General features: G+C 49.6%; 2 protein-coding genes across 2 annotated transcripts; one reads left to right on the top strand and one right to left on the bottom strand.

Moving 5' to 3' along the window:
- The first annotated feature begins 1,684 nt into the window (after positions 1–1,684).
- LOC123103922 (formate--tetrahydrofolate ligase) lies at positions 1,685–5,894 on the top strand. The gene is made up of 6 exons (XM_044525616.1): positions 1,685–1,923; positions 2,004–2,421; positions 2,523–2,672; positions 3,335–4,510; positions 5,005–5,151; positions 5,375–5,894. Exons 2-6 carry the CDS (start codon positions 2,038–2,040, stop codon positions 5,648–5,650), a joined length of 2,133 nt encoding a protein of 710 aa, XP_044381551.1. The 5' UTR covers positions 1,685–1,923; positions 2,004–2,037; the 3' UTR covers positions 5,651–5,894.
- A 17,183-nt stretch (positions 5,895–23,077) lies between these two features.
- LOC123103921 (homeobox-leucine zipper protein HOX11) lies at positions 23,078–24,773 on the bottom strand. The gene is made up of 4 exons (XM_044525615.1): positions 24,469–24,773; positions 23,997–24,328; positions 23,830–23,909; positions 23,078–23,697 (listed from the first exon to the last, which is right to left on the bottom strand). Exons 1-4 carry the CDS (start codon positions 24,722–24,724, stop codon positions 23,310–23,312), a joined length of 1,056 nt encoding a protein of 351 aa, XP_044381550.1. The 5' UTR covers positions 24,725–24,773; the 3' UTR covers positions 23,078–23,309.
- Between the last annotated feature and the right edge of the window lie 3,020 nt (positions 24,774–27,793).

Here is a 27,793-nt window from a genome sequence, read left to right as displayed (position 1 = left end):
CATGCCCGATCAGGGGACGATCCGAAGTTGTTCGTCCATCGAATCTGAACCACCCTATCAAAGAGAAAAGGGCTAAACCAACTAGCTAACCCCAGGAGTATACAACAGCCTGGTTGACCGACATGCTCCACTCCACTAAACAGACATCCGTAGCATCTAGAGAGCTTACTCGGCACCGCCGAACAAACATGCAACCACAAAGAGGGCCGGTCAGGGCAACCCAACAATGAGGTTTTCAGAAAGCCCGGACAAGCGCTCCTTGAACAAATGAGGCAAACCACGCGGTGCTACTCACCTAGGGTATGCAGACCAAACAACACATGCATGACAAGGGAAACGAGAAGCAGACAAGGCGGGCCCGCACGCGCCCCATGGTAACATGTCATGGACCCCACGGCATCGTCTCGGTGAGGGACACCCCGAGCCGAACGGACGACGGGGAAGGGGCCATACGGGTCGTGGCGTGAGGCGCGCGTGGATCGAACAACTTAGAGGGCACGAGAGAGCAAGTATGCCCCGATGAGGCGTGTACTGCAGCATCATTTATAGAAGTAATGGGGATGAACACTGTCGTACGTGGCCACTATCGCCAGCCACTCTGCATGCCACACCGATGCGCGTGGCGCTTCGTTGCAAGCCTGCTCCCCCCCCCCCCCGTTCTTCGGACGAAATTTTTTAGGACATTTTTTCGTCTTTCTCGTCATCTCCGTCCACGATGACGCTCCTCCAAGTCGTCACCGGCCACGGGCAAGGCTCCACCACGCTACAGAGGATCACCTACAAGCAATAACTCACTTACATGAAGAAACTTACATAGAAAAGTGATCGACAACTGCCATCATCGATTCCGAGTGATCGTTGTGTTCGGGGCCACGTGAGGGTGCCACTAGGGGAAGGATGAGTAGAAGAGGACATTCCGACGAATAAGCGCGCAAACCATGGCGTGTCGCCTATATTTTTTATTTCTTAGTCGAACTTGTACGTCACGTATGACGAGTCTATATCTCATCGACATCATTTGGTGCCGAGCAATCGTTGTTGACCGTGTGAAAGAAAAAAAGAAGAAGAAAGAAAAAAGATGAGGTTGAGTTGGTTCGTGGTTAAGTCTGTGGGTTCTGCTAGATAAAAAAAGTTTAATCCTAAAAGGTATCCCCTCTGTAATTTAATATAAGACCCTTTTTGACACAGCGATAGTGCCAAAAAAGGGTTTATATTAAATTGCGGAGGGAGTATTTTTTGTGTATGATAGATAGGACGAGGAATTGTATTATGGAGATCTGCTAGAGACGCCTGAAACACTAACTCATGGCATGGCATCCACATGTGAAGCGATACAAAACGTGGCCCATGCATGCTCTTCCGATGCCAGCGTTTCTCTCGCCGGCCTCACGCGACCGGAGCCATTCAAGACTCCGTGGGAGCGCCCTTACAAACCGAGAAGCGACCACACGTGGCCTGCAACCCCGTTCTTCAGACGACTTTGCGTGTCACCGTGGCTGGGCTGGACTGCCGTTTTCGCCAGAGCAAAACCCCAAAACCAAATGCTCACGGCCACCTCACCTGAACTCAAGCGCTCGATTCCAAAGTTGGTTCGCGGATCAATGCTGGACAGAACAAAAGTGCTCATGAGCTAGCGCTGATCCAAGCGGTGCCGCCGGGCACAGTTGGCGTCGTCGCTGCCACCTCAAGAACACGATACAGACTGGGATTCCAGGCATCGTCGCCCACACCCACCGACCCACCGTCCCCAAGAACCCCTTATCTTCTCCCCCGGATTGGGATCGCGGTCCGTCCGTCCGTCCAACCCGAGATAAGACCACCCCAAAACCCTCCCGTCCACCCCACCCAATGCGTTTGTTCGTCTGATGAACGAACTGGTAGTGCGCATTGAGGACGGGGAGAAGATTTAGGGCAGAGTTTTGGGTCAGTCGAAAAACAGTTCCTTTGAGTCGAGAAGATTTATAGAGTGGTGGGTTAATTAATCTGTGGTTTTTCGCGAGCAGTACCATTATTTTGGGTGGGAGCTGTTGCTGTGCCATGGATCTGCCTGCCCCACCAACCAGTCAACCCAGAACTTTATCCTCCATTATCCTAAGCCGCCGCCGTGCCGACGCGGGGGCGAGAATAAACAAGACCGCGAGCCAGCGACTCCTCTCGCCTCCACCACTCCCTCGCCACCACTCGCTGCTTCGCCTCCGCCCCGCCGTCGCGAGATCCAGCGCCGTCTCCGCGCCGCCGCTGGTGCCGCCCATGACGACGCCGGCACCCAACCCCACCATCCGGAGGCTCGACGTCGCCTCGCCGGTGCCCGCCGACATCGACATCGCCAACGCCGTCGAGCCGCTCCACATCGCCGACATCGCCGCCGAGCTCGGCGTCCCGCCCGAGCACTACGATCTCTACGGCAAGTACAAGGCCAAGGTGCGGTTCTTGATCGGTTCCCGAGAAAAAGAGGACCACCGGCGTTGCGTGTTGTGATCAGGTGACTCGATCTGACTGCAATTTTGTGCGGCGATGTGCAGGTGCTCCTGTCCGTTCTTGACAAGCTGCAGGGGCAGCAGGACGGGTACTACGTGGTCGTCGGCGGCATCACGCCGACGCCGCTCGGGGAGGGCAAGTCAACCACTACCGTCGGCCTGTGCCAGGCGCTGGGGGCGTTCCTTGATAAGAAGGTGAGATTTTCAGAGTTATTTTCGTTTGCACCCGGTTGATTACTGCTTCTCCGTTAGAACAAAGCCGAGTTAATATGCTGTAAGAATGTAGTTTGGCTGTCAACGATGAGATAGCCTGCACAAGGTTCATTAGTGCTTGTCAATTAGGACAAAGTCGGGAATTTGTGGTTTGTTGTAAGGATGTCGTTTAAGTTGATTAAAGTCCGTAACCAATGGGCTTATTTGGGACAACATTGGAAGGATTAGAAGTTGTTTGATGCAAATTTAGACTGGGCAATAGTATTCTGTTGCTGTCCCCTAGTTAGTAACACATCTACATATTGGCTATCACGGGTTCAGGGTTTGCGTAACAGTTGGATGGATTTATTTATGAAGTTGTGTTGACATAAACAGACAGTACAGCTGCAGAATTTTCAGTGCTTATGGTAGAACTTCTGTATAACCACTGGATGGATAATAATAAAGCTAGATAAAAAGTTTTCGACATCTCGAAAGTATCCGAAGCAACTCCTGCTTTTTATATTGGTGTAAATATAGATACAATTCGAGGCTATGAATAATAGACTATACAATCCAGAACATATGGAATTTATTGTCATATATTTCTGTATATATAATTATATTGATATGGTTTACTATTTTATTTTCTGTCATCATTATAGGTTGTCACTTGCGTCCGTCAACCATCACAAGGGCCCACCTTCGGAATCAAGGGGGGTGCTGCTGGAGGTGGCTACAGTCAAGTTATACCCATGGATGAGTTCAATCTCCATATGACTGGAGATATCCATGCGATTACAGCTGCAAACAATCTTCTTGCTGCTGCCATTGACACAAGGATTTTCCATGAAGCTTCTCAATCAGACAAAGCTCTGTTCAATAGATTGTGTCCAGCAAACAAAGAAGGGAAGAGGCGCTTTGCTGATGTAATGCTCCGACGCCTGATAAAGCTTGGCATCTCAAAGACAGACCCCGATGAGCTAACACCGGAAGAAGTGAGGCGTTTTGCAAGGCTTGATATTGACCCTGCATCCATTACTTGGAGACGGGTCATGGATGTTAATGATCGCTTCCTGAGGAAAATCACCGTTGGACAAGGCCCTGAAGAAAAAGGCATGGTGAGAGAAACAGGCTTTGACATATCTGTGGCAAGTGAGATAATGGCTGTATTAGCTCTTACAACTTCCCTTGCTGACATGAGGGAAAGACTTGGAAGAATGGTGATAGGCAACAGCAAGGCAGGTGAGCCGGTTACAGCTGATGATCTTGGTCTTGGAGGTGCCTTGACTGTCCTAATGAAAGATGCTATTCATCCCACCCTTATGCAAACTCTTGAAGGAACTCCTGTTTTAGTGCATGCTGGACCTTTTGCTAACATTGCACATGGGAACTCTTCCATAGTTGCTGATAAGATTGCTTTGAAGTTGGTTGGGAAGGGTGGTTTTGTTGTTACAGAAGCTGGTTTTGGTGCTGATATTGGGACTGAGAAATTCATGGACATAAAGTGTAGGTATAGTGGATTGACACCTCAGTGTGCTATTATTGTGGCCACAATTAGGGCTCTTAAAATGCATGGAGGAGGCCCAGATGTTGTGGCTGGGAAGCCTTTAGATCATGCATATGTCAGTGAAAATGTGGCTCTTGTTGAAGCTGGATGTGTTAATCTTGCTAAGCACATCTCAAACACAAAGGGTTATGGAGTGAATGTTGTAGTAGCAATCAACAAATTTGCAACAGACACAGACGCTGAAATGGAAGTTGTGAAAAAGGCGGCTATGGCAGCTGGGGCTTTCGATGCTGTCGTCTGCTCCCACCATGCACACGGTGGTAAAGGAGCGGTTAGTTCTCTTCTCTTGTCTGGATTATTAATTCAGACATTCCATTTTAATGAATGAATTACATGCAGCTCTCCCCCATGGTCTAAAAAAAGGACATTCTATACATGACATCTCTTTTGGAGAAATATTTAACTGCAAATCTGTTGTCCATTTCATATGTTTGTCTTCCGGTGCTGATGATGTAGTGAATTTTGTTTCTGTACTTGTGACTGTTCTTTAGTGTCCAACATAGACCAGCCCCTTGAGTAATTAATATTATTGTCTGTTGCCAGACTTTTCAGCTTATCAACAATATCAAAGTGGTCACTGCACCAAACAGTTCTGACAGTTATGCCCATGCATCCCTCTGCATTTCACTAATACATTATTGCCTAGCGAGTTGATTTCATAAGAAAACATGCTTATTTCTTCAATTTAAGAACATTTGAAGTCCAAATTTTACAGAATCGAACTAGTTGCCTAACTCTATCATGTCATTTAACTTGTATATTCAGGTTGATCTTGGAGTCGCTGTTCAAAGAGCATGTGAAAGCCAGGCAGAGCCCCTGAAGTTTTTATATCCTTTAGATTCTAGCATAAAGGAGAAGATTGAGTCAATAGCTAAGTTCTATGGTGCTAGTGGTGTTGAATACTCTGAACAGGTATTTCCTTGTGTTCTTCTTCCGTTGTACTCCCTCCGTCCCATAATATAAGATGTTGTTTTGACACTACATTAGTGTCAAAAAACGTCTTACATTATGGGACAGAGGGAGTAATTACTTACTGTAATTGTGAGATTTGTTCTATTATGAGAATTATGGAACACTCTGTGCCTGCAGTTATAAGATTTTGCCTGCTGACTTGTTTATTACGTCTTTCCTGTAGGCCGAAAAGCAAATTGAGATGTACACCAAGCAAGGCTTCTCCAACCTCCCGATATGCATGGCGAAGACTCAGTACTCCTTTTCTCATGTTCCATCCATGAAGGGCGCGCCGTCAGGCTTCGTGCTGCCGATAAGAGACGTGCGGGCCAGCATCGGAGCCGGTTTCATCTACCCGCTCGTCGGGACCATGAGCACAATGCCTGGTCTCCCTACAAGGCCCTGCTTCTATGAAATCGACATCGACACGGCCACCGGCAAAGTCATGGGTCTGTCATGAGCTTCGCTGGGCACCGTTTCTAGGCTGGTGGTCCTGTGCTGTTGCGCAATTGAATCGACAGTGTGCAGTTTCAATTTTGGGGACATTTCCTGAAGCAGAATAAACGAATAATGGCCGCATCGGGTGGCTTGGTGCGATTGTGGGGGGTAGTACATTTCAGTTACCTGATGGATGTAGATTTGGTCGAACCATAGCGTCTGTCTGTACTCTGTTGGTGTTCCTTATGTTTTGATGTTCAGCTTTATGGGCGTGCTTTGCTGGTTCTATTTCATGCAGAATTTTCTTTGCGTTGCTACATAACGATGGGCTGGGTCTGCCGCAAGCGACGGCAAATCAAATGTTGTCATTACTGGGCCGCTCCGTCCACCCAGCTTGGGCCGTGCCAGACGGCGACATGGAGTTGTCACGCTGCCAATTTTTGCGTTCGTCTCCCCCATAAAAAACCAGTTTGCTTTTCCCTTCAACGACTCCTTTTCTTTTTACAACTTACTTTTTTTTTGCTTGGTAGGACTGATGTTCTAGAAAAATGGGTTAAATTAAAAAGGTCTTTGCTCTAAAAGAAAGAAAGAAAGAAAGAAAGAAGAAAACATAGGATGAAATATAGCAGCCACATAGACCAACTGAACGGTAGGCTCTCGTAGCTGCCTGTGCCCCGAAGTCAATGGCCGTGCCGAGCACGTCCCACGCACGGGAAGCCGTCAGTCAATAGTCAAGACCTCGCCGGCAGGGCAGGGCGACGCCGGTTCGCCGACACCGACGTGGCTCACATGCCTGCCCTGTTTCCTCGAACGCCACCGTCTCGCTCTCAAACCCTACCGCTCAGCCCAGCGCGACCGGCGCAGAGGCCACTTCACCGGTCAAACCCGACGACATTGCCGGCCGCATGGCAGCAACAGCTAACCGCCGTAGGCGCTCACCCGCAAAAAAAAAAAAGAAAAAAAAAAGCCGTAGGCGCTGCGAGACACGGTCAGAGCACACGAGGCGAGCTAGGGCGGGATGGTCCAGCCAGCATGGCCTGGCAATCCACTCCTCGTCAGCCCGTTCCGTGGTACCGCTTGCAAGTTGCAACGGGGCGACACGGAGATCATTGGCCGGATCGATGTGACGTGAGTCTTTTAAGCGTTTCTATCTACTAGTACTGGTACTGGTGTGCTTGCTAATGCGCTGGGCCTACCGTCCATGATGGTGCGCTGCCGGTCGGGTACGAGATGGGCCGAAAAGGTTGGCTCGTGGTCGGCATGTTTCTGTGCCCTGCCGCATGCCTTCCTATGATACGAGTGGATTGCATTTGCATGCGTGCGTTGCTGCTTTTGCATATACCGTCGCGAGTAACTTTCTCCCTCTCTAATCTCCACCGTACAGTGGTTGGGAACTTGGGATGCGTCGTTTCTTCCTCGTGGTTGTCGCAATCACCTCAAGCAGTGGCAGTCCGCTACTAATTGCGTCCAGTAGACGTGCTTTGGCACCGTACGTAGCGCTTGCCGTGCCGAACTGGATACCCGCGGTGCAGCGCCGTGCTGTGCTGTGCTGCTACATCCACACTGGCACACTCGACGTCTTTTCGTCGTTCTCATAATATACGTACTACTACGTGCTAATCTTGGGCGACTTCGTCAGAACCCACGAGAGGAGGACTCTTTATTTCAAGAACGTGAGAATTTCGGTCCAAAACGAACACCGTCACGGGGTGACTTCTCTTGCGCGTCTAGAAACAGTGCTTCTTTGACAAAATATGCACGTTTTCCTTGAACTCTCACCGCCCTAAAGGCCAAACCCCCGTACTCTCTCATGCGTACAATTATATACGCGTGTGTCCCCATAATTGCTACTTTCGACATCCGTAGGAGTAAGGGGTGGAAATGCAGGAAAACGTTTCTCCTAGGCTATGTAAATGTAGTGTTTTTTTTTCCTACAAAATGTGCACGTTTTTTCTTCAGCTATCACCATCCTAGAGGCCAAACTCCCGTGCTCTCCGATGCAAAAAGATTATATACACCGTGTTGCCTGTGATTGCTACTTTCAATGTCTGTATGAATAGGAAAAAACATGGAAACACTATGGTGCAAAACGGTGGACTGGAAAACATAAGAATTATGTAAACTTACGTGTTTGGTTCACCATAACAGAGAAAAAACACAGGAATTCCACTGAATACAATAAATATAAGTCAAACCATATAAAAAGGTACAATTAAGATGATAGTACCATGTCACTGAAGACTCCCGTTAGGTACTTCATAAAAAGGAAATCAACAAAGAGGTCAAATTAGATTGTAAATTGCATTTTTTTTCCTTTGAAAGCAAGACCAAAAAAATTCTCGACTATTCCTTTGTGGTATTCCTTTGAACCAAATGAGTGAATGGTTCTTATAGAAAAATTCCTCTTCCTATACTTTTTCCATGAACCAAACAAGCCCTCAATTTAGAAAGAGAAAAAAAAAGAAATACACATGATGTAGAAGTTCAACCCAGAAATGGACATATGCCGTGTAGGGGCCAACATATTTTTATTTTAAATGAGGGCCGAAAGGATAAGTTTACAAAGAGGCGGCGAAAGAAATGCTTAGCATGAACTGTGACCGCACAATCAGAAGTACCATAGACTTAACTTAGCCAACATGTGTGGGTCCAGCAGCCTTTTATTCATTCCCATGGACACATAATTAGACCCGTGCCCTACTCATGGGGTAAATGTGTTTAAACCCTAGCCTCTACCATGGGCACGTAAATGTGTCTAAATCCTGGCCTCTACTCATGGGCATATAATTAGAGTCATGCGAGTCGGGTACACATGCCCATGCAAAAAATGCTCGTTCTTAAACAGTTTACTCCATGTTCATAAGAGTACTTTGTGCGGCGAACCTTGTACATGTAGTGGCGTAGTGTCCTACTCTTGGGCATACCATTAGTGAAACATCTCTCCACCAACAACCCACCCATCATAATAGTACAACCGTAGCATACTGGCTACTCTTGGGGATTCCATGAGAACCAACGAGAAGAGAACTCTTTATTTCAAGAACGTGAGAATTCGGTACAAATGAACCCCGTCACGGAATGACTTCTCTTCTACATCTAGAAATAGTGCTTTTCTGGCAATGTATGCATGTTTTCCTTGAGCACTCACCATCCTAAAGGCCAAACCCCCGTACTCTCTCATTTGTAACAATTATATAGGCCGTGTCCCCGTAATTGTTACGTCGGATCCACCTTTTGTAGGAATAGAAACAAAAAAAGCAGAAAAAATTCTCCTAGGGGATGTAAAAAATAGGACACTTTTTTTACAACATGCCCATGTTTTTTCTCAGCTCTCACTATCCAAAAGCCAAGATACCGTACTCTCCCATGTATAAAGATTATATACATTATGCTGCCCATGATTCATACTCCCTCCGTCCCACAATATAAGACGTTTTTAAAAGCAAACAACACTTTCAAATGTCTATAGGAAAAATGAAAAGGTGTAATTAAGATGATATAATATCAATAAAGATTCTGGTTTGGCACTTCATAAATAGGAATTCTACAAAGAGGTAAGTTAGATCGTAAAATACATTTTTATCCTTTGAAAGTGACACCAAAAACAAATTCCCCCTCTTTCCCTTTGTGGCATTCCTTTGAACCAGATGTCTCAATGGTGCTTATAGAAAATCGCCGATTCCTGTCCTTTTTCCATGAACCAAACAAGCCCTCGATTTAGAAAAAAATACACATGTTGTAGAAGTTCAGCCTAGAAATGGACCTATGCCCGCGACGCGGGAGCAAATATTTTCTTTTATAATGAGGAGAGTTGGGATAAGTCCACAAAGAAGCCCCGAAACCAACGACCTAGCACGAACGATGACTGGACTAAACTTAGCCAAAATGTGTGGCCCACCAGCCTTTTGATCATAAACAAACATTTTCTCTGGATACTCTGTATGACATCCTAGCTTAAAAGTGTGGTTTTTGTGCACCCACGTTCAAAACCTTAGAAAAACATATAAAAAATTATGAAATTTCGTGGATGCGATTTTGACCAATGTTTTAGGCGCTTGCAAAATTTGGTGGTGAAATGACAACCGACGAGCTGCAGTTTGTGCTGAAAACATATGAATAGTAACTTGGGTGCAGAGCATTTTTTGTATTTCGTTTTGTATGGAGATCATTGATGTTTTTTGGTGACCAAACTTTGCAAGCTTAAAAAACATTTTCTCATAATCACATCCTTGAAGTTTCAAGTTTTTTTTTCCTATTTTTTTAAATTAACTGTTCACTTCGTGGGTGCACTGAAGTTGGGTGCAACCACTACTCTGTGTGACATCCTGGCTTAAAGGAATGATAGACTAGTCATATAAACAAGATGCGTCTTCTTTTTTGGAAAACTCATCTTCAAGTTACTTCAGTGACCGTGAAGTTCTTTTTGCATACGCATGAATGAGGACAAAGTGTGCGGTAAAGACCAGTGTTGGTATGTGGGTGCAGTCTAGATCATGCCAATACTAACAACTGTGAGCCTGGGTGAGAGGCTAGAACAACATATAAACTAAGGCGAATAAGAGTGGAATGGGCCGAAGGTAACCATTGGAATATTGGCCTCATTGATTTTTTCACGACAATGGGCCTTTTAGATGGGCAAAAACATCATTGGTATCACTCTCCAAATGTAGCAGTTCTAAAGATGGCAGTAGGTAGAGTATGATGCAGGCACAATAATCGCATAGCCATACCCATGTTTCTCATGGGCGTAAAATTCTATCCATCATGCACAAATCCATGCCCGTGCTTATATCCAACGGGTATCGATTCTCGATGGACACCCATTAGGCATATCAACACATCATTGAAGGGTGGTGGCGTAGTTGCTTGGTTCATTGACGCCATCGAGAGGTAGACTATGGTATGTATGTCTAGTGATTCATGCCTTATATTGATACTTGATATTTTAGGTTTATAGCACATGTGATCCACCTATAAGATCGGTGGGTCGGGTTTGAACGTACCCATGGGCATACAATTATACCCATGCCTTAGTCATGACTAGTCGGGTAGCATTTGGGCACTACCCATGGGCATGAAAATGTGCACTTACCCTATCAGTGAGGCCAATGGGTATATAAAATTTAGAAAAAAAACAGACAATGTGCAAAGATATTGGCTAGATTAGACTCTCCATTGAGATGGAGGAGGTTCTGATCCAATTGCGGTCAAGTGCATACAAGACAATTTACTTATGTTGTCATGTTGTTTCTTATTCTTCGAATAGTCCACTTGTCCCATAAGGGGGGGGGGGTCGTTTGCCCATAGAAACCGAGGTACTTCTAATATATTTTTTATTCTTGTACTGAACTATAGAAAGCCTGTGTTGTTTTCTCAACAACAACAAACAATTGTTTTTTTTTCGAGACTGGAGCTTTGTTCTTATTTCATTGAAGCGTGTTACTTTCGTAGGGGTTGAGTTACCTTTACTAATAGGAACCATAAGCCAATTATAATTTACAGCGATTTTTTGCAAGCCTTGTTGTGTAAGTTGATGTTGCATTCGTTTACAATATAGACCGGTTTTATCTAGAACCAACTTTGATACAATACAATTGGTACAACATATTCCAGTTATCTAGTTCAAACATCATCTTTTCATCATGAGTTTGACTGGTTGAAATTACACCTGAAGTTCTTCCAAGCTTCATACTGGAAGAACCTTGATAAAATCGTATGCTACTTGGTCATTTCAGGAATATAAACCGAATGCCAACAACTTCCGGGCAATTATTTATCTAACAAAGTGGAAGTCAATTTCCATGTTTTTTACAACATGTAACATATGATAAGTTGATAAGTATGTGGTGCCAAAATTGTCATACTAGAGACAAGTTGATTATAGCCATGGGATAGGTGCTGGAATTTAGTCTATATTGGGGGCAGCCCAATAACTATTTCAGAAATTCCTAATAAATCCTAGAGGCCCACTTAGCCCATTTGTGCAAAGCAAGGAATACTACTAAAGTTTAGTCCCACATTGCTAGTTTAGTGGGAGTTGGACCTCCTTATAAGGGAGATTCTTTCCCCACTTGTATGAGCATGAGAACAAGAGGGACATCCACGCGCGCTCCTCCTCCGCCGCCCGCTGCGTCACGACGCGCCGCGCCGCGGGTTGTGGGAATGAGCCGAGCCGATATCTAAATTTTTGCCATGCACTACGGGTATACAAAAGGTCACTCGGGATCTGGAAAGTTTTTGCTGTAGTGGATATTGAATACGAACACTGCACCCTTCGGCTGTTGTCTGTTCGTTTCATCTCCCGCGTTCCCTTCAGCTCCCGGCGCAGCCTCTCGCCTCCTTCTCTTGCGCCTATAAAAGGGAGGTCGCTCCTCTCAGAGAGACGCACCAGAACTTCTCCTTTCTCTCACCATCGGTTCCAATCTCTGAGCTGTTGTTCTCTTCCTCATCCCGGCTTGCGGAGTGCACCGCAGGTCGGGACAGTAGGCCTCCGAAACCGCACATCTTTGAGTCTTGTACGGGAGAAGGGTGATAAGGTTTTTGGGGAGCGCTCTGTGCGACTACTGGCTGACTCCTTCATCACGGACGCCCCGGACTCCGACGACTACTTCCCCGACGACGACTTCTTCCCCGACGTCGACAACCTCCTCGACGACATGGTTGGCGAGGACACCGACCCCAAGTCCAGTGCTACTGCTGCTGTTGTCCCGTATGTGTTCTTCTTTCTGTTAGATATCCTGCCACGGTTTCTCGTACTAGTACTTGCCCTAAATATGTTAGGTTATACCTCATATATGCAACTAGTTCTACTGTCTGCTATAGATATGATTGGCTACAGTTCATATATGCAGAAGCTATTTACCTTCTCTCTGTCAGAACGCATGACTTGTTTTATCTCTACTATATTAGTCATGCTTTATCTAGTATTTCTGTTAATAAAATCATTTGGTAAATTGCTTATATTTCCAACAATCCAAAAACCTTATTATAGGCAATTTACCCTAAGTGGTTTTGCTGCTTCCGTGAGACCTCCTATGTTTGAGGGTATCCACTATAAGAGGTGGCGCGTGATAGCAGTCTTATGGTTTCAAACCATGAGTTGCTATGACGCCACTCTCGGCAAACCTGAAGGGGAGCTTGATGCTCAACAGGCACAAGCCTTTCAGAAAATGGATACTCTGTTTAAGGATGCTCTCTTGAGTGTTCTTGGTGAGAACATAGTTGATGCTTATGCGTCAATTGATAATGGAAAAGATATGTGGGATGCACTCGAGGCCAAGTTTGGGGTCTCGGATGCTGGCACTGAGTTGTACATCATGGAGCAATTCTATGACTACAGGATGACTGAAGAGCGCTCCGTGGTTGAGCAAACTCATGAGATACAGTCATTTGCTAGAGAACTTGAGCACTTCGGTTGTATGCTACCGGACAAGTTTGTTGCCGGAGGTATCATCACTAAGCTTCCTCCTTCATGGAGGAACTTTGCTACCTTGCTGAAGCATAAGAGACAAGAGTTTTCCGTCCCGGATCTCATTGGCACTCTTGATGTGGAAGAAAAGGCCAGAGCAAAGGACACACGTGCTCGAGGTATTGAGGGAGGATCTGGTACAGAAGAAGAACTTCCAACCCCACAAGTTCAAGAACAAGGGCAAGTTTGATGGTAAAGCAAAGTTTGATGGGAAGAACAAAGTTGTGCAACACACAAACTTCAAGAAGAAGAATGACAAGAAGAAATGTGTCTGTCATGTGTGTGGGGATCCTGATCATTGGGCTCCTAGTTGCCCTAATTGCTATGACAAGCATCACCCTGGGAAAGGCGGCAAGACCGCTAATGTTGTCATTGGAGACACTGACATGAAGGATGATGGGTATGGTATATTTCCCACTATTCTTTCAGTATGTCATTCTCCTGATTGGTTGATTGACACGGGTGCTAATGTGCATGTATGCGGTGATATTTCCATGTTTTCATCTTATCAGACCGCAGGGACTTCAACCGTGATGATGGGCAACGGTTCAAGTGCTTCAGTTCGTGGTTTTGACACGGTCAATCTGAAGTTTACTTCGGGGAAGATCGTGCGGCTGAAGAACGTGCATTATGTCCCCTCTATAAAAATCTTGTTAGCGGATCTCTTCTGTGTAGAGATGGCTACAAGCTTGTCTTTGAGTCGAATAAATTTGTAATATCCAAGTATGAAACCTTTGTTGGTAAAGGCTATGATTCAGGAGGTCTGTTTCGTTTATCCTTATCAGATGTTTGCAATAAAGTTGTTAATCATATTTGCAACAATAGTGAATCCAATGTGTGGCATTCACGTCTCTGTCATGTTAATTTTGATTGCATGTCGCGACTAGCAAAGTTGAACTTAATCCCTAGTTTCACCACTGTCAAGGGATCTAAGTGTCAAGTTTGTGTGCAAGCTAAGCAACCTCGTAAGTCTCACACGACTGCGGAAACGAGAAATCTTGCACCACTAGAGCTCATACATTCAGATCTATGTGAAATGAATGGTGTTTTGACAAAAGGTGGAAAGAAATATTTCATGATGTTAATTGACGACTCCACTAGATACTGTCGTGTGTATCTTCTGAAATCTAAGGATGAGGCTTTGAACTTTTTCAAGATCTATAAAGCTGAAGTGGAAAACCAACTTGATCGAAAAATCAAGAGGCTTAGGTCCGACCGTGGTGGAGAGTATTTTTCCAATGAATTTGATGCTTTTTGTGCGAAACATGGTATAATCCATGAGAGGACGCCTCCCTACTCACCTCAGTCAAATGGGGTGGCCGAAAGAAAGAACCATACTCTAACTGATTTGGTTAATGCCATGTTAGACACATCGGGTCTCTCCAAGGCATGGAGGGGGGAGGCGATATTGACCGCATGTCATGTCCTGAACCGAGCCCACACAAAGAACAAAGAGATAACTCCATTAGAGGAATGGGAGAAGAAAATGTTAAAACTCTATTATCTGCGAACATGGGGTTGTTTGGCGAAAGTCAATGTTCCAATTCCAAAGAAGCGGAAGCTTGGACCAAAGAATGTGGATTGTGTTTTCCTGGGATATGCTTTTCATAGCATTGGCTATAGATTCTTGGTTGTAAAATCTGAGGTACCTGACATGCATGTCGGTATGATCATGGAGTCGAATGATGCGACTTTCTTTGAAGATATTTTTCCCATGAAGGATATGGCTACCTCATCTAATCAGGAGATGCCTAGTTCATCGAATTAGGAACCAGTTACAATTACCAAACCTGCCATTTCGATAGAACACTTTGAAAGTCCTGTGGAGGAAAACAATGAAGTTCCTACTAGGAGCAAGAGACAGAGGACTGCAAAGTCCTTTGGTGATGATTTTCTTGTGTATCTCATAGATGACACTCTCAGTTCTATTTCAGAGGCTTATGCATTTGAAGATGCTGACTACTGGAAGGAAGCGGTTCGTAGCGAGATGGATTCCATCTTGGCGAATGAAACTTGGGAGATAACTGATCATCCTGATGGGTGCAAACCTATATGATGTAAATGGGTATTCAAGAAGAAGCTTAGGCCTGATGGTACTATTGAAAAGTACAAGGCTCGGCTCGTGGCTAAGGGTTATACCCAAAAGGAAGGTGAAGACTTTTTTGATACTTACTCACTTGTGGCTCGACTGACCACTATTCGAGTTCTACTTTCACTAGCTGCCTCGCATGGTCTTCTCGTTCATCAAATGGATGTTAAGACTGCTTTCCTAAATGGAGAGTTGGACGAGGAAATTTATATGGAACAACCAGATGGGTTTGTACTAGATGGTCAGGAAGAAAAAGTGTGCAAGTTGCTAAAGTCTTTGTATGGACTCAAGCAAGCACCCAAACAGTGGCATGAGAAGTTTGAAAATACTTTAACAACTGCATGCTTTGTTGTAAACGAAGCTGACAAATGTGTGTACTATCGCCATGGTGGGGGCCAGGGAGTTATCCTTTGCTTGTATGTTGATGACATACTGATTTTCGGAACAAATCTGAATGTTATGAAGGAGTTCAAAAAATTTCTGTCTCGTTATTTTGAGATGAAGGATTTAGGAGTGGTTGATGTCATTCTGAACATCAAGTTGTTGAGAGACGATGATGGTGGGATTACATTGCTTCAATCTCACTATGTGGAAAAGATCTTGAGTCGCTTTGGCTACAGTGACTGCAAGCCCTCTCCAACACCATATGATGCGAGTGTGTTACTTCGAAAGAATCGAAGAATTGCTAGAGATCAATTGAAATATTCTCAGATTATTGGCTCGCTTATGTACTTAGCCAGTGCTACAAGACCTGACATCTCTTTTGCTGTTAGCAAACTGAGTCGGTTTGTCTCAAAACCAGGAGATGTGCATTGGAAAGCTCTAGAGAGAGTTTTGCGTTATTTGAAAGGCACTGCAAATTATGGAATTCACTACACCGGGCACCCAAAGGTGCTTGAAGGGTATAGTGACTCAAATTGGATCTCAGATGCTGATGAGATAAAGGCCACGAGCGGATATGTATTCACTCATGGAGGTGACGCTGTTTCTTGGAAGTCTTGCAAGCATACCATCTTAACGAGGTCAACAATGGAAGCAGAACTCACAACACTAGATACAGCTACGGTCGAAGCAGATTGGCTTCGTCGGCTCTTGAATGACTTGCTGGTTGTTGAGAAACCTGTACCACATATTCTTATGAACTGCGACAATCAAACTGTGATCACGAAAGTGAGCAGCTTAAAGGATAACATGAAGTCATCAAGACACGTTCAGAGAAGGTTAAAGTCTGTCAGAAAAATGAGAAACTCTGGAGTTATTGCATTGGATTATATCCAAACGTCTAAAAATCTGGCAGATTCTTTTACTAAGGGTCTATCACGTAATGTGATAGATAATGCATCGAGGGAGATGGGTATGAGACCCACAATATGAGTTGTTCACAGTGGTAACCTATTCTTTGTGATCGGAGATCCCGTGAATTAGATGTGGAAGACAAGTTGTTGGTCAACTGAGAGGAGAGTATCCTTACTATCAACAATACCACTCCATGAAGATGCAATACTCTCCTAATCTTCATGGCAGGTTGATGTATATCTTAATGTGTTCTAAGTGGCTCATTTAAATAGAGATGTTGTCCTGCAGAACATCTTTTGAAGAACACACCTATATGAGTCTGATTGTCAAACGTCGCAATCTATGAGAGTAGGGTTCTCTCTAGTAACTCATGAAAGGTCTCGGAGTATGACGCATAAGCTCCACCCGCGGGGAAGACCCACGGTAGCCACGTATCGGTCAAGGCTTTATGTGAAGCTAGATTCGCAGAAAACTTGCAGTTCAAGGCCCAGTCCACTGTTCAAGTTGCTTACTAGTGTAGCATAGAGTTCTAGGTGGAAGTTCAACTTAACAGTCTCCGCTGCAGTACCGGTATATAAAACAGTGTTTTGGAACCAAAGGCAAATCTCTGTGTGCGTCTAGGATCTGGTGGGGGATTGCTGGAATTTAGTCTATATTGGGGGCAGCCCAATAACTATTTCAGAAATTCCTAATAAATTCTAGAGGCCCACTTAACCCATTTGTGCAAAGTAAGGGATACTACTAAAGTTTAGTCCAACATTGCTAGTTTAGTGGGAGTTGGACCTCCTTATAAGGGAGGTTCTTTCCCCACTTGTATGATCATGAGAACAAGAGGGACATCCACGCGCGCTGCTCCGCCGCCCGCCGGGTATACGAAAGGTCACTCGGGAGCTGGAAAGTTTTTGCTGTAGTGGATATTGAATACGAACGCTGCACCCTTCGACTGTTGTCAGTTCGTTTCATCTCCCACGTTCCCTTCAGCTCCCGGCGCAACCTCTCGACTCCTTCTCTTGCGTCTATAAAAGGGAGGTCGCTCCTCTCAGAGAGACGCACCAGAACTTCTCCTTCCTCTCGCCACCGGTTCCAATCTCTGAGCTGCTGTTGTCTTCCTCATCCCGGCTTGCGGCGTGCACCGCAGGTTGGGACAGTAGGCCTTCGAAACCGCACCTCTTTGAGTCTTGTACGGGAGAAGGGTGATAAGGTTTTTGGGGAGCGTTCTGCGCGACTACTGGCTGACTCCTTCATCACGGACGCCCCGGACTCCGACGACTACTTCCCCGACGACGACTTCTTCCCCGGCATCGACAACCTCCTCGACGACATGGCTGGCGAGGACACCGACCCCAAGTCTAGTGCTACTGCTGCTGCTGTGCCGTATGTGTTCTTCTTTCTGTTAGATATCCTGCCACAGTTTCTCATACTAGTACTTGCCCTAAATATGTTAGGTTCTACCTCATATATGCAACTAGTTCTACTGTCTGCTATAGAGTTGATAGGCTAGGGTTCATATATGCAGAAGCTATTTACCTTCTCTCTGTCAGAACGCATGATTTGTTTTATCTCTACTATATTAGTCATGCTTTATCTAGTATTTTTGTTAATAAAATCATTTGGTAAATTGCTCATATTTCCAACAATAGGCTCACTAAGCAATGATTATATCCAAATAATCTCATACGTTCCAGTTGCAAGCACTTTGTATTCATATTTTGTGCTTTATTTCAGGTGAGTCGTCTATGCTTGTTCTTGAGACTGTAGAATGTTTCATGGCATTCCAAGATATGAAGTTTGCTCAAAAAAATATAGCAGACCGACGTGTTGACCTTCTATCATCAATACAACATGCACAATTAGCGCCCAAAAATGCACTCACTGAGGTGGATGGTGACCTAAAGATCAAGTAAGCACTTATAATTTTATTTAATCTATGCCAAGGTCCTTTTAGTTGATGCCCGATGGGTAGCTTTTTGGAGCATGCAAATATTAGCATATCTTGTTTACAAAGAAGCAATGCCAAACCTTGTAAGAGCCACGAATAGAAGCACACCAACTGTACTCATGCATTTGGTGCTATCCTCAAGTTCTAATAAATCTCCAACAGGTGTCAGACAGTTTCTCAATGTTTGATATTGAAGTTGAAGTTGCTTCACAGTCTCTCATATCAACACCGGTTAACAGATCGACGTATCCGGCTCCGACCCAACGTGGCCAGCTCCGATCCTGCCACCACACCACTCTATACACGACTGTGCTCACGTGATCCTGATATCTTCAAATTCTCACTTTTTGCCCATTGTCGATTCGCTAAATGGGCCCCTTCTCCAATAATTCGGGTCCATCACAAATTGTCTGCCATGTGGATGAGGGGTTTGCGCTGAAAATACCGGCCTTCAGCCTACCGTTTGGGCAGTAGTATTTCGCTCTACCCGCACACAAAAGCTTTCAACGATGGTTAGAGAGTCGACATGCTTGTCGCAACATAAGGCCAACTCCTCCGCATGATCCCAAACGGACGTCCGGATTGTCCGGATTTTGTCCCTTTGAGACGCCGATGGGTTCACCCGTGTCCGCCTTTGTCAGATGGGTCGTTCGTGCGCGCACCACGCGGCCGCATCCCAAATCGTGTCCGGGGTGGACGTGAATTAAAACAAATATAAAAAACTAGAATGAAATAACTAAAAAACTAAATAAAAGCATTTTAAAAAAAACATAAAACATATATAGGGGACGGCCACTTAAACGGCCCAGTTTGCACAGCCACTTAAAAGGCCCGGTTTTCATAATTAACATATAAAACAAAGTTAAAAAACGCCTCCACATCCCGCGTGCTCCTGCCGCGCCCGTCGGTGCCGTGGCCGTCGCCGTCTTCACTGGCCGCCGGTGTCGTCGTCGTCGCTGACGAGGTCGACGTAGTCCGGCGGCGTCCACAGGTGGGCCGGAGGTGCGTGGTGGACGGGGGCGGGCTGGACGGCCTGCACCACCTTCTCCCGTGGCGAGGCCTCCCGCTCCGGTGACCGCGGCGGAGTGGGGCACCAGTTCACGCCCACGCCGGCGGACATCTCCGGAGCAGTGCAGGACCAGCACCACCCCTGGCCCAGCAGCTGCTGGAACGCGGCCGGCGGGTCCTCCCTCCTCTCGTCCTCCACGGCCACCATCTGGAGCTCCGGGAAGGCGACGTCCCTGGCGGCAGAGAGGGCCATGGCCTCCTCCAGGCCGTCCCACTGCCGCTCGTCGTGCGTGTACATGGAGTCGTCCATGACACGCTTGAGGAGACGGGCCTCCTCCTCCGCTGACATGCGAGGAGGTGGAGGGGGCGACGGAGACGGCGACGGCGTGGGCATGACGCCGCGGACCCGCCTACGCCCGCGCTCCTGGGCGCGCTCCCGTGGCCGCCGCGGCCCCGTCGAGGTGCCGGCGAAGAAGGAGGCGCGCCTGGTGTCGTGCTCGTCACGAAACCAGGTGTCCCACAGCGGGGAGTCGGGGGCGTACCTGGCGTCGTAGAATAGGTCGTCGGGGAGGAGGCGGCGGCGGCGCTCGATCTCCTCGTCGCGCGCACGGCCGCTCGTCGGGACCGGCGGGATGGGGATCCGGTCGGCGGAGAGGTGCCAGTTATTGGGGAGATGGGCGTCGCTCCAGGGGAGCGGCGTCCTCGTCTCCCAATAACGACGGCACACCGACGCTCGGACGTAATGCCGGTCGCGCTCGCCGGCGGACGTGGGCGCGATGGAGAAGGCGGGCGGCGCAGGGGCCCGACGTGGTGGCGATGGCGAGGCGGGCTCCTCCTTCTTCACCGAGCCGCGGCGGCGTCCCAACGAGGAGCCGGCCTCGCGGTCGTGCCTGCCTTTGCGGCCGTAGTTCCAGAGGCCCATGGCTCCGGGCGGCCGGCCGGCGAGGTCTAGGCTAGGGTTTGGGACGTGGTCGCCGCTGTCGGGTTTCGAGGAGGCCGCGGGGTGGCGTGGGGCAGTGTGGACGACGACCCGTCCACGCTTCCCACTTAAAGGACGGCGACCGCTCGACGTGCGGATGACAGGTGGGGCCGCCCGCTCGTGCGCATTGATGTGGGCGGGTGGGAGGTAGGTGGCCGCCTGCCACGTGGCCCCGACGCGGACGAGCGCGCGTCCGTTTGCTGTCCGCCGCGACCCAAACCCGGCGCAAGTTTGCGTTTGAAATGGGTTGGCCCGGACACAAAACGGACAAGATGGGTCCGGACCGTCGCGCGCTGGGCCGCCTCCTTTATCCGTTTTACTCCAAATGGACGGGGTCAGACAGGATAGAGTCGCGCGGTGGAGTTGGGCCAAGGGATTGGTTAAATAGGTAGAAATCTTGGAAGCCGGTGCCACATTGCCCCTTCGGCTTTGTAATGTGATCTCATTCGCGCGGGGTGCGTATTTCGCTTCACTTGCGCAGATCTCACGCCAAGCCGCCATATCCGACGACCACTTGTTTTAATCGGCATCAAGCCTTTTTTTTTCTTTCATCCAAAATCACGTCGTTTCGGCCATGCCAAATACGCAAATAGACCAACACTTCCCTAGACGGAATGTTTAGGATGATTCCACTGAACCGTGATCAAACTTAGTCCGGTGAGCAAATATGTACGCTCAGATCACATGAAGCCACCAAACGTAGGAGCTGGTAGGTGGATAGCTCACTCACTCACTCACCCTCGGTGGTGTACTAGTAGCACACGAGAGCGACCGGGACGTGCGAAGGGCGGGGGCTCATCATGGCGCTGGCCCAACCGAAACAGCAGCGGCAAGTGGCCGGTCCGCGGCGGAGATGGACAGGAGGCCGCGGGCAGGGGACATCGCAGAGGGACACGATGCAACTTCCCAATCAGCTGCGTGCTCCCCGTCCCCCGAGGGAGCCCGGCCCGGCCCCCCCTCCCCTCCTAATCTGCTCCATCGTGAGCTTTCTGTAGCACGCCGCACAGTGAGCGATCCGACACACGCGGTGACATATGGACATGGTTGCCGATGATGATGATCGGCGCCCCGCCGAGCCTCGACGTCGCCTAGCTGGCTCTGTTGGTAGTGGCCTGGCGATCCGCGCGGTTTTGGAGCTCGTTATTGGCACCGCGCTCCCTTGGGCGTGGCAAGGCGAGATTCTGGAAGGAACTGTGCGCCCTACAGGCTCTCTCTCTCTCTCTCTCTCTCATGCGTGCGCCCCAAATTCTGGGCATATGGCCCGTAGCCTTGTTGCTCCATCTATCATCCAAGACGAGCATGCTTAGACGTATGGACCATGGAGGAGTATTCCATCATGGTACGAGGAAAAGACGGCATGACACGTCCGGTACCGTGAACTTTGAGCTAATTCCTTGAACTAATCATGTGACCCCTCAGCTAATCAGGTTTATGACCCCCTTGACCAGCGTCACGCGAGACGCCGAGGTCGCAGCTACCCCGGCCCGAGTACGTACTAAAATCACAAGTTTGAGGATCACTGCACTGCACTGCACTGCACGTCCCTTAATCAAAAGCGCCATGAAGACCGGGGGGCCATGCAGGCCACGTTGCCGTCAGCAGAGCAGGACGGACGGACGGGCATCGATCGGCATCATTGCTGAATCTTCCGTTCCGTGCCGTCCCGCAAGTAAAAGATCCATCAACAAGACCCGCGGCCCGTTTCCGTGCGGCGGCATTGGTGGGGGGCCGGCCGCCGTGATCCGGGGAGAAAGATCTTTGGGGTCGTCAGACTCGGCTTGGCCTCGTCTAGATAGGGCGTTAAATGAACGGATGAGTGACTGCGCTCCTGGCCATGCACGAGTCATGACATTGACACGGACCCCGCGCTGCGTTGCATTCATCGGTCGCCTTCCTCGTTGTCACTCGCGACGTGGACTCCGAGGCGACGGTTTCCGGGGTCGTGTTTATGGGCGAGGAGACGAGAACGAAAATGCGTGTACACTTGACGATGGGGCGGGCATGGTGGGGGAGCAGCAGCGGTGGCATTGCCAGTAGATGGGGGTACGGCAATGGGCACTGGCATCGGCATTGGCGTGCCAAACCGGGGCAGCACGACACGAGGACCACCTGTACAACGTTGTAGTACTCCTTGACAGCTCCTGCGTATGGCGCGGTCGGCGCTGCGCAGTGCTCGCTTGATGATACGACCACTCATCCGTCGTAAGTAAGCACTGTTGCATTGTTCATACGCTACTACACCATAGTTAGTACTAGCACTTGGCTGCAAAACAGTTTGAGTCGTAGCATGGTTGAGCGCACCACACACACACACGACGCCGCATCTTTTCACCCTCGATCTTCGAGTAAAATCTTATCTACGCTTTCACTCACTCTACCAGTAAAGAGCGAGTGGCAGTAGTGGGCGTCGATGCGCACACGCTCTGGGCTGGGTGGGCGTCATGATTTCACAAATCAGCGGCGCAGACCCCCCCAACACCATCGCGGCAAGCGAGCAGAAACGCCACAGCGCCTTTCAGGCCTCAGCTACACCCCCCCCCCCCCCAAAAAAGTGGGACTAAATTCCGCTTTCTTTCACGTCCTCCCTCACGGATACGTACTACTAGTACACTTTTTTTTTTCAATCTCTCATCACGAGGCACGTCTCAAAAACGGTAAAATGCACGGAGATTGATCGAGGCTAACAGCGAACTCTGATGCAACAATTTTCCTTTAAGCATCCGGGCCGTCCGGGCAGCAAATCTGACGGCAGACGCGGTTCCACTCGGGCTGGGGCTCTCGTTTCTCACGGACCCCGCCCTCGGCGAATGGCGAGCCACAAAAAATCCCGACACGAGGAGCGGAAATATTAAGGCGGGCGTATTTACAAGCAGGCCCTCCCTCCCTTCGCCGGCCGGCCAAGTCACGAGCTCGACGGCGCCGGCAATGGAGGCTGGGGCTGCGGGGCGGCCAGCGGGAAGCTCCTGGCCGACGAGAACAGCGCGGCGAACGACGAGGGCCTGTGCTGCTCCGGAGCGGCCGCCGGCGAAGCAATGCCGGCGCCTGAGGCGGGCGCGGGGGCAGCGGGCGAGGGGGCCGCCGCGGAGGCCGGGGCGGAGTTGGAGGCGACGCGCTCGCAGGAGGGGCACATGGAGAGGGTGGTCGCCGGGAGGTGCATGTAGAAGGGGTGCACCGTCTTGAGCGCGCGCAGCTCCGCCAGCTCCTTCTGCAGCCGCCGGTTCTCCTCCGTCAGCGTCTCGCAGCAGCGCTTCAGGTACTCGCAGTCCACCTCCGTCTGCTTCAGCTTCGTCCTGCACGCGCCGAGCCCAAAGCCAAAGCCAGCGCGCTTTTATTTAATGGTTTTTGCTTGACCGGCCAAGATTCTTGGTCGAGACGAGAGAGACAAAGGAGCAGGAAAAGAAAAGGATTTCATGGCGCCGCACCTGGCCCTGCGGTTCTGGAACCACACCTCCACCTGGCGCGGCCGGAGGTTGAGCTGCTTCGCCAGCGCCACCTTCTGCCTCTGCGCGCGGCGGAGCCATGGGCGTCAGAACGAGAGGAAATGGTTAAGCAAACGGGGTTGGTCACCGTGGTTGATGTGCATGCTTACGGGGTTGAGGGTGCTGTGCTCCTTGAAGCTCTCCTCCAGGAACGCGGCCTGCTCCTTGGAGAGGCGCAGCTTCTTGCGCGCCGAGCGGCCGTCGTCCTCGTCGCTGCCGCGCGAGCCGCCGGCGCCCGGGGCGGCGTCGCTGGCGCCGCGCGCGGAGAAGTCCATCGGGAAGGAGCCCCCGCTGTCGTTGGGCGAGGACGACACGGCCGCCCGCGCCGCCGCGGCGGTGTCCTCCTGCTCCTCCTCCGCCGCCGCGCAGGCGCCCCAGGCCGAGCCCCCGGACGACGGCGCCTGGTTCACGTCGAACCCCCGCGTCGACGCCTCCAAATGCCCTGAGGAACGGAACGGAACAGATCGGATCGCCCCGTCTCAGCACCACTACTCCGGCGGCGATCTCATCGCACGGCATGCAGAAACAAACACAAATCCAAGAAACGGAAAGGAAAAGGCAAGCATGCATCGCATCACTCACTGCTCTCGGACGGCCACGGGAAGCCGAGGCTGGGCACCATGGGCAGGAGCGCGAGCCGCATGGCCGGCTCCGGCGACGAGCCGCACCCCAACGCGAGCCCACCCCTGGCGGCGGCGGCGACATCGTGATCCCTCCTCCCCTCGCCCTCCCTCGCCGCCCCCGGGCCGACCCCGACCCCGACCCCGACCCCGAGCCCCAGAACCAGCTCCCGGCCGGCGTCCGCCATGGCCTCCCCCAAGCTCAGCCTCAGCTCCATGCCTACCAGCAGGACGGACGACGACGGTGGGATATGGGACCGTGGAGACGCGCAAGGATTCGGAGGTTTTATAGGGGCGGGGACAGGGACGGGACTCCCCTCCCTCCCTCCCTCCCTCCTCTCTCTCCTCCGTGTGTGAGCTATAATGGCGGGTTTGACCAGTTGACGGGGCGCCCGCACGTGACCCGGTGGGAAAGGGGCGGGGCCGCCGTGCGATTCCGGCGTTCGCCGGGGTGGTTCGCGGCAAAAGCGGCGCGGTAATAATCATGTTAATCATTATCGCGGGCTCTACGTATCTTTCCCCTTTTATAAACAGCGCCCGCGATCTTTTCCAGAAAGCTGCCCGCGCAGCTGCTGCTGCTGCATGCCGCTCCTCCTCTCCGGCTCTTCTTCTCCGGCCGCGCACCCGCAGATTCTTTATGGCCGAATTTATGCCGCATGGCCGTCGACCCGTCGTGCATGCTGGACCTGGAGCTGTGCGTCAGTAAGTAATTTTGGAGTGCAGACGAGTGAGATTCTAGCTAGGGGCATAGCACCAAGGAGGAGGAGGGAGAGGAATGATGGGTGCAGAAAAGGAATGGGAAAAGATACTGTATTTTCCAAAGAGGAGGAATGATGAATGTGCGGTACGTAGATGGTGCCGTGTGTGTTCATATGATCGGTGTTCTCCCTGGCCTGCATGGAAGTCCATGATGGTAATTAGAGCCTATAATTGCATGCGATGGCAATGGCAATGGGATGGAATGAGATCTACTTATATCTATACCAAAGAAAGAAAGAAAGAAAATGCGTGCATGCCCATGTAATTCATGATGCATGCGTGAGGAGCAGATGGGCAGCTCCAGGCCAGGAGCTGCGGCGGAGGAGATCGGTCGAGCCGATCCGTGTCTGCGGGGAATGTGGAGAGAAGTAGTAGTGGTAGCAGCAACTCTTTTCTTCCCCTGCAAATTTGCATGCAGGCACGCATGATTACGGCCATCAATTCCTCATCCACCGCCATGCATGCATCATCATCGTCGTCGTCGTCATCATGTGTGTGTGTGTGGCTTGGCTACCTGCGTGATATTAAGCAATCCTGTTGATGTGTACAACGGGGACAAGCCGCTGGGGTCGTTCGCTCGCCGCAATCATGGCATGGCGCATCGGCGTCATGGGTGCTGCTTGCATGCATGCATACATACACAGTACATACGGCCGCCCCAGCGAGCAGCAGCTTGGCTTGCGGCAAGCCGATCGCCCTGCTGCGGGCCCTGTGCGTGCCCTGTCCCTGCGACGGATGGCCATGGCCGATGGCGACCATGATGGTGGTGGCCTGCCCCTGCCGTTGGGCGATGTGTGTTGTGATGGATGATGGATGGATGGAGGAGTGGCGCCGGTGCAGGCGCATCAGGGCGCAATCATGGGTGTTTGTACGCATAGTACCCGGGGCCGGCCGGGGGTTCCTTTCACCGCAAAAGCAGCCCCCTCCGGTTTTCTACAAGTGTGCAAAGTGTGAATCATGCATGCCATCATGCATGCCCACAAAAAGGTCAAAAGGCCCTTGATGGATGGGCAGCGCAGCGCTAATCCTCCTCCTCCTCCTCCTTTCTCGCGCGTGTGATTGACTCGCAGAAACCAAAGGAAAGGATGCATTTTGGGATGGAAATGTGGGAGCTGGTGCAAATCGTTTAAATAGGACCCTAGGGGAAAATGTGTAGGGCATATGTTTGATTTTTCTTTTATGCTTATATTATATGGTGGAGTGCTTCCAAAGGAAAGGATGCATTTGTTGTTACTTGTGTTGATTGGTTTGAGTGATGAGTGGTATGGTCTAATCATGGGGAGAACGTTCAAAGCCATGGATGACGTGGTGCAAAAGTGTCTAGCAGTTCGATTGATTTCTTCTTGACATGCCGTGAATACAGTGTGCCAATGCTTGTGTTTATACATATGAGCTCATCATGCATGGGTATTTGGTAGCTCCTGTGTTTAATTTCCCTTTCGAAGGGAAAGGTCCATGCTCTTGGTTTTCCCCTTCTCTATCATCATTGCTAAAATGTTGAATGTCTACTAGATATGCCTATTTCAAGGCGCACATTTGGTTGCTGGTGAAATTAAACCAACATCTTCTCTAGCGACGATCAACCTTTCTACATTCGCACCATTCGGGAAATGAGAGTGGAAGAAATCGACAAGTTTGATGTGCATAGCACATGGCGTGGTTAGTAACTTCAATCAGACGTGACATGACCGCCTCTGAACCCATTGAGACACGGTGGGCGTCAAACGTGAGCGGCAAAACACATTTGATTCAAGATCGTCCGAAAGACCTCTGTCTCTTTCTTTATTTCCCCATTCATACCCGGTGGGCGGCAACACAAACTCGACTGGGCCGAAATCGATGTAGTCAAATATTTTTAATAGGGGCAAGTTTGTAACTTCACTCAGACGTGACACAACCGCCCTACCTGTCAGCCCCGTTCATACACTGTAGGCGCCAACCATGGGCGCCAAAACACCCTCTCCTCGCCTGAAATCGCTCTAGGCAAATATTGGGGAGATGCGAGATTACTGTCCTATCCCCTACCGAAGAGACGTCCAAATTTTAAACGGGGGCTAAGGTCGTAACTTTCCCATATTTCAGACAGGCGCGTCCCAAAGACATAGTTCTCCGTACCTCTTCCTCCATTTTCCCATTCATACACCGTCCGCGCTAGAACACCATCCCACACCAGTCTCCTCCGTCTGCCACCCCATCCATCGCTGCCGTCCTCCACCATGCTAGAGCGCCTACCAAGACAGCGTCATCCACTTCTAGAGATGAACGTTTCTCATCCACAGTAACAGACCAGGAGCCATGCATCGCGTCCTCTTGCTTCAACGGCGCCGTCGTCCTCCTTGCCGGGGCTGCTCCGACGACCTTCTCGTCCACCGCAACGGGACTTATCCCCCAATGCATCCGTCTACCGTCGCAGATCTGCTTCCATGCCACCGACAGCCATCGCACCCCCGATGCCTACATGGCGCCGCAAGAGAGGTGGTACTTCGTAACTTGGTTACCGTAGTTTCTTTTGAACTCTTAGAATCTTA

The sequence above is a fragment of the Triticum aestivum genome, chromosome 5A, assembly GCF_018294505.1.
Source record: "Triticum aestivum cultivar Chinese Spring chromosome 5A, IWGSC CS RefSeq v2.1, whole genome shotgun sequence".
Classification (NCBI taxonomy): Eukaryota; Viridiplantae; Streptophyta; class Magnoliopsida; order Poales; family Poaceae; genus Triticum; species Triticum aestivum.
This window is presented reverse-complemented; position numbering and strand designations above follow the sequence as displayed.

Bases quoted from the DNA above. Each gene is read 5' to 3' on its own strand.
- LOC123103922 (XM_044525616.1), top strand. From the start codon at position 2,038: ATGGATCTGCCTGCCCCACCAACCAGTCAACCCAGAACTTTATCCTCC. The intron at 2,422-2,522 runs GTGCGGTTCTTG...GGCGATGTGCAG, and splicing joins ACGGCAAGTACAAGGCCAAG to GTGCTCCTGTCCGTTCTTGA. The intron at 4,511-5,004 runs GTTAGTTCTCTT...TTGTATATTCAG, and splicing joins CACACGGTGGTAAAGGAGCG to GTTGATCTTGGAGTCGCTGT.
- LOC123103921 (XM_044525615.1), bottom strand. From the start codon at position 24,724: ATGGAGCTGAGGCTGAGCTTGGGGGAGGCCATGGCGGACGCCGGCCGG. The intron at 24,329-24,468 runs GTGAGTGATGCG...TCCGTTCCTCAG, and splicing joins CCCGTGGCCGTCCGAGAGCA to GGCATTTGGAGGCGTCGACG. The intron at 23,910-23,996 runs GTAAGCATGCAC...CGCCGCGCGCAG, and splicing joins AGCACAGCACCCTCAACCCC to AGGCAGAAGGTGGCGCTGGC.